This window comes from Temnothorax longispinosus, chromosome 3 (genome assembly GCF_030848805.1).
Source record: "Temnothorax longispinosus isolate EJ_2023e chromosome 3, Tlon_JGU_v1, whole genome shotgun sequence".
Lineage (NCBI taxonomy): Eukaryota > Metazoa > Arthropoda > Insecta > Hymenoptera > Formicidae > Temnothorax > Temnothorax longispinosus.
This window is the reverse complement of record NC_092360.1, coordinates 6176383-6194381: the sequence shown is the minus strand read 5'-3', so window position 1 is coordinate 6194381 and position 17999 is coordinate 6176383. Positions and strand designations below refer to the sequence as shown.

At 38.3% G+C, this 17999-nt stretch overlaps 5 protein-coding genes across 5 annotated transcripts; 3 read left to right on the top strand and 2 right to left on the bottom strand.

Moving 5' to 3' along the window:
- The first annotated feature begins 1332 nt into the window (after positions 1-1332).
- Positions 1333-5839, top strand: L(1)g0007 (ATP-dependent RNA helicase l(1)G0007). The gene is made up of 4 exons (XM_071772158.1): positions 1333-1581; positions 1749-3386; positions 3499-3642; positions 3720-5839. Exons 2-4 carry the CDS (start codon positions 1803-1805, stop codon positions 5388-5390), a joined length of 3399 nt encoding a protein of 1132 aa, XP_071628259.1. The 5' UTR covers positions 1333-1581; positions 1749-1802; the 3' UTR covers positions 5391-5839.
- A 160-nt stretch (positions 5840-5999) lies between these two features.
- Positions 6000-10929, bottom strand: Psidin (phagocyte signaling impaired). The gene is made up of 10 exons (XM_071772160.1): positions 10582-10929; positions 10213-10437; positions 9860-10113; positions 9511-9734; positions 9091-9397; positions 8591-8895; positions 8212-8470; positions 7877-8122; positions 7168-7782; positions 6000-7009 (listed from the first exon to the last, which is right to left on the bottom strand). Exons 1-10 carry the CDS (start codon positions 10640-10642, stop codon positions 6788-6790), a joined length of 2718 nt encoding a protein of 905 aa, XP_071628261.1. The 5' UTR covers positions 10643-10929; the 3' UTR covers positions 6000-6787.
- A 658-nt stretch (positions 10930-11587) lies between these two features.
- LOC139809337 (replication protein A 32 kDa subunit) lies at positions 11588-13513 on the top strand. Its single transcript, XM_071772162.1, has 2 exons — positions 11588-12116; positions 12492-13513. Exons 1-2 carry the CDS (start codon positions 11864-11866, stop codon positions 12968-12970), a joined length of 732 nt encoding a protein of 243 aa, XP_071628263.1. The 5' UTR covers positions 11588-11863; the 3' UTR covers positions 12971-13513.
- A 181-nt stretch (positions 13514-13694) lies between these two features.
- Positions 13695-15733, top strand: LOC139809336 (uncharacterized). Its single transcript, XM_071772161.1, has 6 exons — positions 13695-14352; positions 14522-14580; positions 14670-14795; positions 14889-15050; positions 15133-15318; positions 15397-15733. The coding sequence occupies exons 1-6, from the start codon at positions 14145-14147 to the stop codon at positions 15538-15540; spliced, it is 885 nt and encodes a 294-aa protein (XP_071628262.1). The 5' UTR covers positions 13695-14144; the 3' UTR covers positions 15541-15733.
- Rps23 (ribosomal protein S23) lies at positions 15718-16790 on the bottom strand. The gene is made up of 3 exons (XM_071772163.1): positions 16679-16790; positions 16136-16295; positions 15718-16051 (listed from the first exon to the last, which is right to left on the bottom strand). Exons 1-3 carry the CDS (start codon positions 16680-16682, stop codon positions 15784-15786), a joined length of 432 nt encoding a protein of 143 aa, XP_071628264.1. The 5' UTR covers positions 16683-16790; the 3' UTR covers positions 15718-15783.
- Between the last annotated feature and the right edge of the window lie 1209 nt (positions 16791-17999).

Sequence of the window (17999 nt, the reverse complement as noted above, 5' to 3'; positions counted from 1 at the left end):
CCGTTGGAGAGAGAGAAAGCGAAGATGCTGAATGCAAAAAGTGCAAGCAACGCGAACAGACCCAATGGGAACAGGAAATAACCAAAAAATCATTAATCACAATCTAAAAAATTCGAATGCTATGATTGGTTGGCAACAGGCAACACGCACAGAATTTCCAACGCTACGGAAACTCTATGAAACTAACCTGTCTCACGGTCTATTGCCTGTGTCACTGATGTTTATTCTGCATTTATACATGATTTCTGATTTCTATTCCCTATTCCTATTGCCTGTTGCCTGGCATTGTGTAAGGGGCTTAACTTTCGACAAACCGATGATTACGATCCGTATGATATTCAAGCGTTCACATGACAGCGACGTTGTGCCCAAGAGCGATTTTACCGTCCATGTTACAGGAATATAATAATTATCTATCGCGCGATTTATTTGTGACGCGAAAATAAAAGACGCGAAGAGAATTTCGTTTACCTTCGAATTCGCCACGTCGCAGCGCGAAACTAATCGCGCATGTGCATGGTAAAATTTAAAACCGTGGAGCATAAAAGAATCTAGAGGCTGTAACGTATGGAAAAAATGAGTAATAAAATCAATATAAAAATAAAACTGTAAACGCTTTCTTGATTGGTCAATTAGTAAAATTCCTTGTTCTAATATGGGTCAATCAAACTCTTCGAACCATTATTTGTAGCGTCAAGTGGACCGTAGTCTATAATTACACATTTAGGATTTATTGCACTCCCAAACGCTATTAATTAAAATATAGAATTGAAGTAAGGAAATATTGATAAATATAAAAATATTATTAGAATTAAAGCGCAGCCTGCAAATGTAAAATATTTAAATAAAACTGTAATTATTTATTGATTAAATATATTTATATAATTATATATTTATGTATATATGTAAATACATATTGGGAGCTTTCCAGCAAGCGACACAAGTCGACATAAGTATTGTTTTATCTTTGTCACTCATTGCCAAAAAAGAAAGATAGAATGGACGCGTTCAGCAGACACAACTGTTGCACAATTGTTGAGTTCGTCTTATCAACACTCTGCGTTGATTGGTTGGTTCTAAAAGTAAGAACCAATCACGTTCGATTGCTACTGAGCGGCTTGGTCTGCTGAACGCGACCAATGACTTTTGTGTCGACTTGTGTCGCTTGCTGGAAAGCTCCCTTTATTGGATAATTTCGAGATTCGTTCCTATTCAACTCCCAAGATGGCGCATATGCGGTAAACGGAGTGGCTGGGACTGCTGGGAGTCTACCTTCTGCACCGCGAGTTCTGATTGGCTTCTGCTTTCCTGCTTTCTGCTATTCTGCCAAGGTGTGAATTTTTCCGAAGAACGTAGTTCTCGTGGCTCGTGGTTCTGATTTTTTTCTGTTCTCGGTATATCGTTTAGGTTAATGTGCTGGGGATTATTTTACATTATTTCCTGAGATCACATGATAAACGTATATCATATGTGAATTTTGAAGGTGTTTGTAAAGCGCGTTTCAACCAACTGCTTCATGAATGCGAAAACTACGATCTCGTAATACAGCACTCGGTTTTCTTCTCGAGTGACAAATGTTAGGTTAGTATGTTTTTCAAAATTTATTTATTTTTAACAATTAAGCATTCCGTTTTAAACATGATTATCTGTTTGTGGTACTCAATTGTATGAGCATTTTAATAAAATGCAACACATTCTGTTTCTTCAATGGTAATTCTCAAAATATAATTTGTGTCTTTTTATTTCAGGAGATAACAATATTTTACTGATTTTTGATATATAGAGTATATATCAAAAGAAAAATGTCAGACGATCCAAGCTTGTATAGATTAGAGGGAACAGTAGGGGATCAAGCAGGTGGTCTGGTCATACGTAAGAAAGCTTCGGACCACACTTTCAAGAAGCCTTCTATCCTCGGTCTCGACAAGCTTGCAGAACGAAAAAGAAGGGAGCAATCGCAGGAACCTACCAGTTCCAAGTCTAACAAATCCGAAGGAAAAGACAGGAGGTACCGATCTTACGAAGAGGAGACTCCTACTCATACTGGAGGTGTCAATTCCGAAGCGCAACAGAGATTGGAGGCGCGACTCAAGCGTCAGCGATTAAGCGCGGATGATAGGAATTCTAGAAATTCATATAAAGGACGTGAGAGAGACAGAGATATGTACAGGCGAAGGGATCGCGACAGTCGGAGCAGAGATAGTAGCGTGAGGCAAACACCTCTGAGATTCAAAGACGAGCCCCAGACGCCGAAGTTCCGAATGAGAGATCCAACTTCTAAGAGCAATTGGGACGATGATGAAGACGAAGAGCCGAGACGATCGAGCTGGGATCATCCGACACCGAATCTTTATGGTAACAGAGATGGTCGCGACAGTGTCAGAAGTGAATTTACTCCTTCTTATAAGTACAACTCGTGGAACAAAGATTTTAAGAGTTCCGATGCCACTCCAATGATAGACGGAGAGGAGAAGGAACTGTGGGAAGAGGAACAGCAGCGACTAGACCGAGAGTGGTATGCGCTAGACGACGGAGAGAATAACGCTTTCGCCAATGTGTCCGAGGAATATACACGAAAGAAAGAAATGGAATTGGAGGCTAGGAGGCAGAAACGTCTTTCCGCCCAGCAACGACAGATAAATAAGGACAACGAATTATGGGAGCGTAATCGCATGTTAACGTCCGGAGTGGTGAGCTCGTTGGACCACGACGACGATCCTGACGACGAGGGAGAGGCGAGAGTTCACTTGCTGGTTCACAACGTGGTTCCACCGTTTCTGGATGGGCGCATCGTGTTCACGAAGCAGCCGGAACCGGTTGTACCCGTGCGTGATCCCACTTCCGACATGGCTATGGTAGCAAGGAAAGGCTCGGCGCTGGTCAAGGCATACCGTGAGCAAAAGGAGAGACGTAGGGCGCAGAAGAAGCATTGGGAACTGGCCGGAACGCACATCGGCAATATCATGGGTGTACATGATCGACGTAAAGACGACAAGGAGCTTGCAGGGCAAGAGACGGACTTCAAGGCCGGACAAAAGTACGCTCGACACATAGGGTCCGGAGAGGTGACGGGAGAAGCTAGGCACAGATCTATACAGCATCAAAGGAGGAGTCTCCCTGTGTTCGCGGTACGTCAAGAACTGCTGAACATTATCAGGGAGAACAACGTCGTTGTAATAGTAGGTGAAACCGGTAGCGGCAAAACTACGCAATTAACGCAGTATCTTCACGAGGACGGCTACAGTCGCAACGGTATTATTGGTTGTACTCAGCCTAGAAGGGTCGCTGCTATGTCCGTCGCGAAAAGAGTATCCGACGAGATGGCCACTGCTCTAGGCGAAAAGGTCGGATATGCGATACGTTTCGAAGACTGTACTTCGAAGGATGTAAGTGACAGTAATTTAAATATAATTTAAACATCCATATGTTTTGTCTAAGATATAAAACTCGTATATGTTTTGATACCATGCATATAACATATAAATTTTATCTTTACAGACGGTCATCAAATACATGACCGACGGTATTTTACTAAGAGAAAGCTTGAGGGAAGGAGATCTGGATCGTTACAGCGTGATTATAATGGACGAAGCTCATGAACGATCACTTTCCACCGATGTATTATTTGGTCTCCTTAGAGAGGTATAGTTCGCGTTTTGTTCTTGTATTATTTTAACATTCCCATATCAACAGTCTTTTTAATTAAAAAATGTTTATAGGTTGTCGCTAGACGGCATGATTTAAAATTAATCGTCACCTCCGCGACGATGGATAGCAGCAAGTTCTCCGCTTTCTTTGGAAATGCGGCAACATTCCAAATACCTGGACGCACGTTCCCCGTCGAAGTGCTGCACGCGAAAAATCCGGTCGAGGATTACGTGGACGCGGCTGTGAAGCAGGTCTTGCAGATTCATTTGCAGCCCAAAAGCGGCGACGTATTGGTCTTTATGCCCGGTCAAGAGGACATCGAAGTCACTTGCGAAGCTCTGAAAGAACGTTTAGCCGAAATCGAATCGGCTCCGCCTCTTTCCATCCTGCCTATTTATTCCCAGCTGCCGTCGGACCTGCAGGCGAAGATCTTCCAACGATCTGAGGGAGGTCTTCGCAAATGTGTCGTGGCGACCAATATAGCAGAAACGTCGTTGACAGTCGACGGAATCGTCTTCGTCGTAGACTCGGGATACTGTAAATTGAAAGTGTACAATCCTCGAATAGGTATGGACGCTCTGCAAGTGTATCCCGTGTCGAGAGCGAATGCTGATCAGAGGCAGGGTCGAGCCGGTCGTACCGGTCCTGGTCAATGCTACAGATTGTACACGCGAAGACAATACTTGGACGAATTATTATTAACGGGAGTTCCCGAGATACAACGTACAAATTTAGCTAACACGGTACTGCTACTGAAATCGCTGGGAGTTCAAGACTTATTGGCGTTCCATTTCATGGATCCACCGCCGCAAGATAATATATTGAATTCGTTGTATCAGTTGTGGATCTTGGGGGCACTTGATCATACCGGGCGCTTGACACCCCTCGGACGACAAATGGCCGAATTTCCCTTGGATCCACCGCAATGTCAAATGCTTATAGTCGCTTCTCAACTTGGCTGTACCGCTGATATCCTCATTATCGTCTCCATGCTGTCGGTTCCATCGATCTTCTATCGACCAAAGGGACGCGAGGAAGATTCAGATTCGGCACGCGAAAAGTTTCAGGTGCCGGAATCAGATCACCTGACATATTTAAATGTATACAATCAATGGAAGGCGAATGGTTATTCGAGTTCCTGGTGTAATGACCATTTCATACATGCAAAGGCGATGCGCAAGGTGCGGGAGGTACGGTCGCAGCTCGAGGAAATTCTGAAGCAACAGAAGATGGACGTCGTTAGTTGCGGCACCGATTGGGACATCGTACGAAAATGCATCTGCTCCGCTTACTTTCACCAAGCGGCGCGCTTGAAGGGCATCGGCGAGTACGTCAATTGCCGTACCGGAATGCCTTGCCATCTTCATCCCACCTCCGCGCTGTTCGGCATGGGCTTCACACCTGACTACGTCGTATACCACGAGCTCGTGATGACCGCCAAGGAATACATGCAGTGTGTCACTGCAGTGGACGGTCACTGGTTAGCTGAATTGGGCCCAATGTTCTTCAGTGTGAAGGAGACTGGTCGAAGCGGTCGTGCGAAACGACGGCAAGCGATGCAACACCTCCACGAGATGGAGCATCAGATGAAGGAGGCCGAGGAAGAGATGAAGGCACGCGCTCAGGAGCAACTCGAGCGAGAACAGGCATCAGTCCGAAAGAAGGAAATTTTAACGCCTGGTGTTAGGGAACCGGGTACCCCCGCCCCGTATCGTAACACACCCGGAAGATTAGGATTGTAATCGGTTTTACATTCCTAAGCTTTCAGTTTTTTTTATGTACAATGTCGTGAATTAGGGTATTTGTTTGACAAACAGAAGTCTTTTTCCCTACTGTAATACTGAAGTTACTACTGTATAAAATAATATAAGAAAAAAATAGCAGATATAGCTTGACAATTTATCGCTGTGGCTGCAATATCAGTGATGAAATTTTTAATCTTAATGATCTCTGGATTTTTTTGTTGTTTTCCATTTTTCTTGCAGCACAAACAATACATAATTATAATATACAATTACATTATAGACTGTATTTTCAGATTAGGTAACAATTTAATCTCTGACTCTAAATACAAAATGATAAATATACATATAACACAATTGAAATTTTTTAGATAATTAATATTGTACAAAATACTATGTGTATAAAATATTATCGTTGGATGTAATGCAATTTTTTGTAAATAAAATTATTTTTATTGTAATATTGATTGCTCTTTGTCATAGCCTTATGAGTAAATCTTAGTGCTTGCATAATGGGTCATAGATATAGAAAGCATTGGTATAACTGATAGTCAATCATGTTACATAATGTGCACATTAATAGGCATGCATAGTTTAAACGTGCCCAAAAAAATTTATGTATGTTTATTAATTACACATTAACGATACAATCAACAGTATATCATTCTTTTATTTTAACTGAAGCAATTGCGCAATTAAAATAAATACATAACTGTCTGTATTCGTATGAGCAATTTATTCCCTTCCAGTAAGCAATTTATCATTTTTTTAAACCAGATTCTATTAGATTGTTTAACAATTAATAACCAATTACCTAATAATGAATTTATTAATATATATAATTATGAAAGAAAAACAACATATATCATATTGTCACAAAATATAATTAAATGCAACTCACGAGCATTATTCTTTAAAATGTTTATGAAAATAGTTCATAAAATACACGATGTTGATTTATGCGAGAACCGACAGACTTTTTGCGATATACAATATGTAAAATAACTACATATTTTAATGCAAAATATGCAAAAAATGGCACGTAACTAGAAATAGATAGACCACGATTTTAAATCGATAAAATTAATCCCTTTTTTAATTCTGAAAATTTTACAAATTTCAAAAGTATTATTTTAATTTTTACATTTATTACTTGGTTCAAAGAATGTACTATTGTAGTTGTAAGCTGATCAGATGGCAGTGTAGTGAAACAACTGTATAGTATTTTTCATAAAAATGAAGGTAGGCTTCAGGTATTTTAATCAGCATTATACCATTCATTCATTATTTATAATTGAATTGGGGCTAAGAATTATGTACAGAACTCTCGTCATTTTTGAAAATTATGAAAAGTAGACGGATATAGATGTTCTTTGTACAAATACTGTCGAATAGTTTCAGCTTTTTAAATTACTTAAAAGCCTTAATATAGGCTGGGTGCGTGATTTGAGGGATCTGCAACTTTGTCGGAGACTTGCTTGGCCGCGTTTTGTAATTATCACACATACATCGTCCTTCTCATCTAATCCTGTGTTTAACTCGTATTTTTCAAATTCTGTTAGGACCGCATCTAAATTTTCGACTCTCTCTGACAGTAATACAGCTACTTCTCTCCAAGTCTGTAACACAATAAATTAATTGTTATAAAAATTGATTTATAATATACTGAAATTTCACAAATATGAACAGTTACTATTTTATAAAGTAATATAACAAAGATAATTATTTATTACTTTACTTCTACGTATAAAACGTTGCAATTAATAAAAAAATTTACCTTGGTCTCATTGGTCTCGTTTATCATGTTTGACTCGATTTTTTTATTATATTTTTTCTTATTTTTCTTTTGCGATTGTGAGCGTGGTTTCGATTGTACCGCACACGCACTACATATAGCGCTAATGATCGCTAAAGATTCGCTACAAGTTGAAGCTCTAAGTAAGAAGTTTTTGAAGGATACTGGCGTATCTCGGTCAGGGATAGGTAATGTTTGTAAGCAAGGAGCTGTTCGCAGCATCTGTATGCAATCGTAGTCCGGACAATGAGAATGAGAAAGTGATTTTGCAAGGCACGCTATAGTCCTTAATTGCTCCGATTGATAAGCTTCACGTAATCTTTCTACAGCATCAAGTGGAATCAATATTTTGCATGGTCTCTTCCACTTTCCATCCGTGCCAAATTTTTGTAATACAGTCGGTATACTTTCTTCTGCTAACTCTTTAAGCTCGGCAGATATTTGAGAAAGATAAAGAGAAGATGATCCGGCGCTCGCTGCCAAGATGCGCAATATGGCATTTCTTGCCGAAAGTAGTTTTAACATACATATGCGTGTTTCTTCCTGCATTCTTGGATCCTCCTCACTCTGACTAAGCGGTTCCCATCCGCGAACAACCTATTTAACATCATAATTTATTAAACTTATCACTGATATTAAATCAGAGCCTTATAATTCTTCGAATTATATTGCGATTCCTGAAAATACTTACCTCCAAATCACGATTATCTCGCAAAGACGCCCATCTAATTGAATCGAGATGGGGTTGGATATGCATATTGTTCAAAGTAGAAAACAAAGAAGTAGTACTGTCACACCAGCACAAATCGAGCAGCATTTTATCTACAGTCGTCATAGCAAAGTGAAACGAATTTTCTAGGCGCTCTCTTAATTCCACAAAATCTTGAATTTTTATAAAACTCCCATATTTATATGCAAGGGTTAAATGATCCGCGCTCTAAAAAGAGAATTTTAAAGTTCATGTCAATTAGACATAAAGCAGTCTTGTTTGTTTTCCTTAAATCTAGTATGCTTGAAAACACATACATCCTTATAGTTGGCTATGAAAAATTTCGCTGTATGATCAAGAGTTGTCGAGGCCAGAGGTAAGTTACCGAGAGGCGCGAGAAGCGGCGCATGGAGATGACCCAGTGAATCTAGTTGAAGGTGCTTTACATCAAGTAATGCGAACGCATGATCAGCCGCGACCACTAGACCAGCTTCCAAGTAAATACGCACAAGTAAAATTTTGATGTGAAAATTTACAGGACTCGACAGAAGACCGTGTTCCAATAATGACATTGCCCTGTAAATCCATTGTTTAAAAAATGTGCATGTTTTCAAAGTGTCATTAGCACTTTTTCATTAATATCAATTATAGCTTTGTTGTCATGTTGATATATGACAAAAAAAATTATATTATTACCTATAAAGAAAAGATCCATCATTAGTATCAACCCATAATTGATGTAACAAATGCGTAGCTAATAAAATGTATGGGTCTGCTGGACAAAAATCAGTTGGCAATCTATCTTGCATTGGACACAATTCATTGCCTTTTTCATATAAATCGCACAATCGCTTTATCAATTGTTCCTGTTTGTCCTTGTCTGCTAAAGGAGGATGATAGAAGCCACAAATACGCCGCAATTGTTCCAAATGAATGTGCCTTTGCATTTGTTGTACCGTAGTCGGAAACTCATCTGGTGCAATGCCAATGTCTTCCTCAATCTGCAATATCATAAATAACATTGCATTAAGCAGTTGCAACAATCACTTTAATATTATCAAAATAGAAAAAGTATATACACTAAATACGTATTGCATCGTTTTATATTTAGATTGACATAAATATTGAAGCTTAAATTTTATTATAAATATTTTAAAAATATGTATTTAAATTTCATGTTGAATTGTTTGCCTTACCTTTTCAAATAATTCAAACTTAGATTTGGGTGTAAGTAGATTTAGATATAATCGTAAATCTCCAACTACACATCCTTTTTCTCCAAATTGAGAAAAATATTGATGCATAAAATTCATAGAAGTCATGCTATATTGAAGATCTTCGGTCTCGCAACGCTTTAATAATTCTAGGCGGGCCAAATATGGAGCACGAATTTTCTTCTCAGACATATTAATAATGTGATTGAAAAAATCCAAGCATTCTGTCAAACGTTGAAACTTTAAGGCCGCCGAAAGATAATTTTGATAAAATGCCCAATTGTCGATGCTGTATAACATAACAAATATGACAATCTTAAATAATGCAGGCTTAAAGTTATTTATATCAAAATGCTACAAACATGTAAAGTAATGAGAAGAAATATCAATATTTGGTCTTACTTCTCTTCAATAAGTGCGCGATATGCATTGGCCGCTTCAGGAAAACATTCTAGTTTCAATAAACACGTAGCCTTTCGTTGAGGTACATACGAGACGTATGAAGCTAAAGGACTAGACAATACATTCAATATTTCCTCATTTTTGTCTTGCAGTTCTAAGATCATCAGATAAAGTTGCACTTCCTGTTCCGCTTCAATCTTTCCTTCTCTTACTAGTTTTAGGACCTAATATAGTCATGAAAAAGAATTAATTGTCTTTGCAATATTTATTATTATATGTCAAACTAATGAACTCTATAATTCCATATACGCAATAATAGTAAACAGTAAACAACAATCAATATACTGACCATTCTTTCTGCCAAAGGCAAGATAACTCCTTTCGCTAACTTCTGATCAGCATGAATAGCTTGCATCACTATACTCATAACAGCCCAGAAATAATATGGATTTTTATGAGTCAGTTTATACAAATTGAGAGCAGTTTGCTGTTGTTTCTTATAATCGCCGAGGCGAACGTACGACATAAAGAGATGCGTTAGGAGCTCTTCGTTGTTCGGATCAGCTTTCGCAGCGGCTTCATAAAGCTCGCTAACTTTATCCGCTATACGCGTAAATATAAAAATTGAACATAATCGTAATACAATTAAATCTTAAACGTGACCTTTATGTCTCAAGGCAGAAAGACGAGCTAAGAACCTACGTTGATGTATCTCCCTGTAGCAGATGCTCATCGCCTGCAGGGTAGAATCCTCGCAGGGCACCTCGGAGCGCACTTTGTCCATAATGGCCTGGCACTCATTTTCCTTGCCCATACGCAACAGGGCCAGAGCCTTGAGCACCCTGGCGCATTGGTTAGTTGGGTGTTTCTTCAGCACTTTGTCCGCCTCCTGGAGGGCCTTTTTGTTATTTCCATTGTCCAGCCAGTCTGAAACCCAGAGAGAGAAGGCCTCGTACCGGGTGCCATTATATAACCTCGTCACCAGTCCCGGAGTCGCGATCGAGCGACCCGGCGGGACTGTGCGGGACGGATTTGAGGTACGGTCGTCGTCGTCGACGCGGGCATACGTACCGTAAATCGGTCGCAAGCGACGTTCGTTCACCGTGTTGTCCACATGGCCCTTGGACGCCATACTTTTTGCGGTAGCATAAAATCAACAAACCAGAGACACGCACGATCGCCGATCACATCGGCGCATCTTCGACGATCCCGCGGGGACGATTCCGGGGCCGAGATATTTTTACGCGCGCCTATCACGCGCCAGACCGACCTCGACGCGACGGAGCACGCTATTGCACGAAAATATTTTTAATTCTTATCCCTCTTCTCATAAGAATCGTAGCTGGTGAAAAGAATGACCGGACACCGGACCGGGCCGCGCTAGGTGGCTAGGTCCCTCTCGTCTCTCGGCTCTCCTTGGAGAACGCAGTAACAGAGTGGAAGGGACGTGGCGAGCCTGGCTGGCTGAATCAACCGGGCACGCTTCAGCCCGTAGTATTTGAAGTCCGTTCATTTTTTATTTGCATTTTTCGGTACAGAGGTTCCCGGCTTTTTTTCTTTCCAACGCCGGAATATATATATTCATTTTAAACGCACGAAGTGCTCAAGACCTCAAGAGAATGTAAAACAAAAAATTTTTTATTTTTTTAGATTTTTCAGCACTCTTTTGGGACGTTTCGGAACGCCTACTTTTTACGGTCTGTTCTTTTTGCTGCCGCTATTTATATATTTTTTGTTACTTGTAATGAAATAGGTAGATAGTCCTCACTAATTACATAGTGCTATTTCTCGTAAAAAATTGGTCGAAAAATCCTAAACTATTTTTTTCTATATGCATAATGATCAAGCAGTAATCCAATCAGCGCCGTCCATTAACGGCGGAGCTCAATAATTTTTATATTAGTCTAAAGTATATAATTACCGTTTTATTAAGCATAAGCATTATAAAAAAAAATTATTTAGGACTCTAACAGCACATGTAGATTCTGAGAATGTTTGGAAGATATCGTAAAAGTATATAAAATTATATTTAGCAAAGTTCTCAGTATATATTAAATATAAAATACAAATTATTCGATTGATATTACGTGCTGTTAGACTTTTCGGCTCAATTTTAATGAAGAATAGCGCTATAATTAGCTGACACTATTCAAGAAGCACCCTGCATATCGAACAAAGTGAAAAAAGTACAAAAAGTTCAACTATCCTTCAGTTATTTCTTAATCCACCAGGACCGCAGGAGTGAAGTAGGAGAAGTGAAGTCACTAGGCTGGGTTTCTAACCTAATTTACGTTTTGCGCGTAAATTCAGCCTTCGTTTACGTCCCTCCGAGATTGTCATTCAATTTCTAATTATGTGGAACGAAAGCTCCGTGGGCCTTGGAGGTGGAGGATTTTTGGATGATAGCACGCAGGGTGATACCAGCAAAAAAGGGCCGCAAAGTAATGAAAAGACCATCGTTCCCGTATTGATAAAGCATATCACGTCCACCACGGGAGACCTGCAACTCGCTGGCAGAAACGTAAATATTGTGTCGATCGTCGGAATCCTAATCAATATCGAACAGGACACGACGAAAACCTCGTTTACCGTCCAGGATGACACAGGTATTTTGGTTGTGTTGTCTTGATCTCGATAACAATCGCTTACAATTATAGAACGCAATGTCGCAAAAATTTTTGACATTGATATTTTATATTTTTAATAAATTCATTTGTATATGATAAAAATGCCTGTTTTATGTTAGATTCTTGTTTTTATATATTTAATGCACATTTTCTCTCTCTCTCTCTCTCTATTGTAGTTTTGTACATATATGTATATATTTTAGTATATTGTATAAATTAAATTCCATGTGTAAGTTTTACATAATTAAGAAAAATCTTAAAAACATAATTTGTATAGTACTATTAAAAAATTTCAAGTTATCTTCATCGTTAGAAAGAGCAAAAGATTTATTTGGATTTGGTTTTGTGCGATAGGTACCATTACAGCTGTCAAGTGGATAGAAGCAGATAAGAATCCTGCAGAAATTAACTGTTCTATGGAGGTCAATACATATGTACGAGTTTATGGACTGATACGTACACAAAATAATCAACGACACTTATTGATCCTACGTATGCTTCCTCTGGAGGACTTGAACGAACTGACAGTCCACTTTATGGAGGTCATGTATGTCATATTGAGGGCTAAAAAACCTGCGGAAGAGAGAGAATCCATTTTACCTACTAATAATTCGTTAACTGATAACACCATGAGTGGTATGTCACGTGAGCAAATTGCGGTTCTTGAGGTTGTTCGATCAGCTAATGAAGCTGAATGCGGTATTGAGAAACGAGATATTTTGGTAAAAGTACCTAAACATATTATACCTCGTGTAGACGAGATATTAGAATTTCTTCTCTGCGAAGGGCACATTTACACAACCAGTTCAGAGGATTTCTTTAAAGCTACCTAAGTCGTGTGTTGCCCTTAAAAAGTTCTATAAGATTAAATTTATCTGACAGTTACACAATCCATATTTATGTTAAATATAATGCATTTTCAATTGTACATCACGTTACATTTGTTGTAATTTTTTTTCTACAGATAAATGTGTTTGCTATTAAAAAAATAGTAATTTTTTCTGTGGCGTTAAATTATCATTCAACAGTTATTGATATAAATAATCGTTATGTTTCGAATACGTCATTGTATCATCGTTAAGCTCAAAGTATTTTAATAATAAAATACTTAAAATAAAGAATATTTTGTAAAAAAAATCTGGTTTTTTTAAATTATGAACATTACGATGCGCATACTACATACTACGTTCCACAATTGTCGCAACTCTTTTTTTTTCTTTAGTGAATATCCTTGGTTGGGGACTGGTACCCAACTTTTCGAAACTTTAAATTCCTTAACTCTTAATCAAGCTTTTATTATAAATGAGATCTTCCCATATTATTTATACTATACTTCCTATACCCGTCGCTACAGATATGGCCAGTATCAAAAAGTCGTCACAAAAATATCAATGTCAAATGATGCAACATTAATCAAGATACTCTTTTTTGATATGGATTTCGATCGAAATTGTTTAGTTTTTTCCTAGCTTCTATTTTTTTTTTAAACAATATTTTTAATCGAGATCGATTCGGAAAAAAGAATTGGCGTGTGTGTGTGTGTGTGTGTGTGCGCGCGTGCGTGTGTGTTTCTGTGCGAATTTAAAAAAAATGTCCAAAATCTTTTAAATAATTTAACTCTCTTTATTGGTATCCACAATACAAAGATTTTTGTTCTACTTCCTAATAGAGAAGAAATTTTCCTGCGACATTGAGTATGTTCTGAAGAAGCGTTGAACGCGTTCGTTAAAAAAGCGTTCAACTGCAAATCAACCTCTTTATTGCGATTGTATATCGCGAAGCGCGCGCGAGACTCTGCCATCTTGCCTAACCTCACTATCCACGTCCATTGTTTGAAACTTTAAACATCGTTTTTTTAACATGCAGTATTGTTCTATTTGATATTTCTGCAAAAGTCGAAAAAAAGGAAACGTCCGAGTCGAGATATTGCAAAATTGAACTTTCATCTACGGCCGGCGTTAAGTTCTTCGCCAAGATTTTTATGTGTGCGCCTCATAATTTGCTACTATGAATGACGCGGACGATGTTATGACAAGCATATACGACACCTTGTTAAATTTACGATATCCACACATTACTAACGTGGAATCGAGGGACCTGGAGGCGACGATTCTCAGTGGCGAAAATCGGATTTCATTACTTTCCTGGCTTCTGACGGAGAAGTCATCGTCGATTGTCGCTCATTTGGGAGAGCTGAGGAATGCTGCTTTGGAAGGTATTTCTATTTTGTCGGTTGTTCAATTTGCTGTTTTATATACATATATTCGACAGCTAAACTGGAAATTATATTTTCAATTGTTATTCTGCAATGAATTTATATTTACAGCGAAAAGAATATTTTAAAATGTAGTAACGCATTAAAAAGTATATACATGTCTTTTTAGATCAATTATTCGAATATTACTCGCAGATTGGAATCTGCGACAACAAGGATGTATTACTGGTTTGTTTATAAAATATTTTATTCAATTATGCTGCATATCATGATAATTACGTTGATATTTTATACTAATATATATTATTTTATGTTAGGGTAAATGTTCCTTGAAAGAGCAACTGCCAACTTTAAGATTATTGCTGGATTTTATGAGAAAGGTATACATGGAACCTTTTGCAAGTACAAATGAGACAGAAGGGACACCTACGGATATTATTAAGGTACGTTGAGGTATGATAATATGGAATAAATATATTATTTTTGTATAAATGAATATATTAATTACAAAAATTTATGTTGTAAACATATTTTAGCTGTGCATCGATGATGCTGACCAGGCTTCCTCTCTTTCTGTCATTAAACCACAAATAAGTTATGTAGAAGCTATTAAATATTTTGAAGAAAGTGAGAAAGAAATGTTGAATAATGATTGTGGAGAAATTAGACCTAACTTACCTGAAGACTTACACGCAGAGGTACAACAGTGTTATATTAATAAAAATTATAAACAAGATGTAATATACAAATTACTGATATTTTATGTAAAAATTAATATAGACTGATGATAGACTGGTTAACGAAGAACAGGACGCGCTGTTTGACAAAGAGAAAGAAAAGTTTATGGAAGCGTTTCACACGATTTCATCTTGGCCAGTGAAAGTTAAGAGTTTAGATAAAGATATCTCTGATTCTATTTGTTCGAACATTAAAAGTATATGCTCGGATTTTTCCTCTTTTAAAAAGGTAAGATTTTTATCCACCAGTTGTATTTCTTGCAAAATTTTCACGAATGTCAAAATGCGCCTCCATTTATACTCGCAGGTACTGCAAGCAAAAGAAGAGATATCTAACGTGAAATTAGCGAAGGGATTACCGAAGACTGCCGCACCTTTAAACGCAATTATAGAAGATATAGTCATTTATAATGAGGAACTCAGGAATCTAATAAGCAATAACATTGAATGATTTCGTATTTATACTCGTGTATGTAGCCCCATAATTGTTTAGTGTAATTTATGACGCTCTAACCGTTTGTGTAATATACAAAAGAACAGAATTGCCTATTTATATATATATAATTGTACTACAAACTCTGTTATTAGCAGAGGGAGATGCTTTGATACCAAGATAAAAATAAAATAATTATATAGGTTTTTAACTTATGTGTTTATATTTGTCTGTTGACATACATCTCTGGAAGTTTATAATCTAAGATCTAGGTCGCTCCTTCTTCTCTTTGTAAAGAGCAAGCAGAGAAACGTTTGCGACTTTCACCACCTTAAATCGTACTCCAGGAATATCACCGACAGCATGGCCTTTACGACCGAAACCCGCCACTAGAACTTCATCGTTCTCCTCGATGTTGTTAAGGCAACCGTCCCTCGGCACGAAAGCTGTAATCTTCTTTCCGTTCTTAATCAGCTGTACCCTGACGCACTTACGAATGGCAGAATTTGGCTGTTTGGCCTCTACACCTCTATTGAACAATGAGACACCAATAAGTTAACGTGACAAACTGAACACAAGCGTTAAAGATCATCATACGGATGTTATTGCTTACACTTTTTCCAAGACGATGCCTTTAGCATGAGAAGCACCGCCGAAGGGATTGGCCTTCCATCTAGTTCCCAAATGTGCCTTTTTGTAGTCTTTATCATTCCATCGCTGCTCACGTCTGTGATTCACGTGCTTGCGCGCGGTGCGAAGACCTCTGGGTTTACCTGTAACATAAAGAAAGTGAATAACTAGGTTATATTTTGTACTATATTTTCTCGAACACAAAAATAAACTCCTTGGTACAGAAAAATATTAAAAATATCTACGCGTTCGAATACAAGATATAGTTATTGTGTTAATACCAAGTACTATTTAAATTGGCATGGTCTGACAATTATTGCTACACGTTGTTCTCGGCACCTCGAAGCACGCTGCGCGATCACGTCAAGGGAAAAAATATAATTTGTACATTCGTAAGTGCCCGCAGCGTAGAAAATGTTGAACAAATTATGTCGACAGAATTTCTGTCAAAATATTTACGCTTTTTATAATCACTACTCGTTAATAATATTTAATTCAAATAATATTAGGGAAGCTTGCAACATACCCATCGTTCCTCACGCGATTTACAACCGGAAAGAGTCAATCGTCCATGAGCTGAAATGCAAATCGTAATGGCTCCTGCACATAGAAAGCGGAAATGCTAACCGCAAGGCAAGAAGCGACGTTATAGCATAGCCAATCAACGGCCGATATTCGTAGAGGCCTATTATGGAGGATTCACACCGCTTCGACGTTTTAAGGGCCAATTTCACCAACCACAGTTAGCTTAAAGCTATATCCACACAAACTTGCATAGGTGCATAACCATATGCATAATGAAACGGATTGATCTATTTTCTTATGCACATGCATATGGACCAATCAATTCTCTTATGCTTATTATGTTTATGCGCTATGCAAGTTTGTCTGGATTGACCATAAGGCCCGGTGTCCACGATGCAAGAACTGTGTCCAAGTTTCGGTTTAAGCCAATGAAACGGCTACTTTTCTGTAAGAGCTGCAAGTTGATTGGCATAAATCGAAACTTGGACACAGTTCTTGCATCGTGGACACCGGGCTTAACCGATGGTTAAAGTTAACAGAATTGACCAATAGAAATGAATTCACCCTGCTTTCTATTGGTCAATCCTGCTAACTTTAACCGTCGGTTAAGCTAACTGTGGTTGGTGAAATTGGCCCTAAAGGTGAAATTTCATGGGCAGTGAAAAGCAGCAGCAGATCGTACTGATTGGCTACAAAATAGAGAAGTTCTAGAAACTCGAGAACTTCTCTATTTTGTAGCCAATCAGTACGATCTGCTGCTACTTTTCACTGCCCATGAAATTTCACCTTAAGGGTGCGGTCTCACATGAGCTGATATTTTCCGCGTAACGCTTATCGCGTAACCGATCAGAAGCGCGAATATGCGTAACCGAAAATGCGAAACGCTCTCTCTCTTCTAATTGGTTACGCGGTTACACGTTACGCAGAAAATACATGCCATGTGACTCCAGCCTAAGGGTTGATTTATAATAGCCGTAACCGTTGATTTAAGCCGTAATCTTTAAGAAATTGATCAATCACAGTCGAATGTGAGAAGAATAATCGACTGTGATTGGTCAATTTCTTAAAGATTACGGCTTAAATCAACGGTTACGGCTATTATAAACCAGCCCTAACTTTTCTTCAGTCCGAGAACTTTATCGTGGACACAAGGTGGATTTTCATGGTCAGTTCCTAGAAGTTAATTTCCTAGAAATTACTAAACTGCTGCTCGCTGCTACAGTATTTCACTGCCCATAAAAACCCACCATTTAGGCCGGTATTCATAGTCGATTTTTATATTTAAGACCGTCTTAAGTACAATCTTAAGTCATGAACCAATC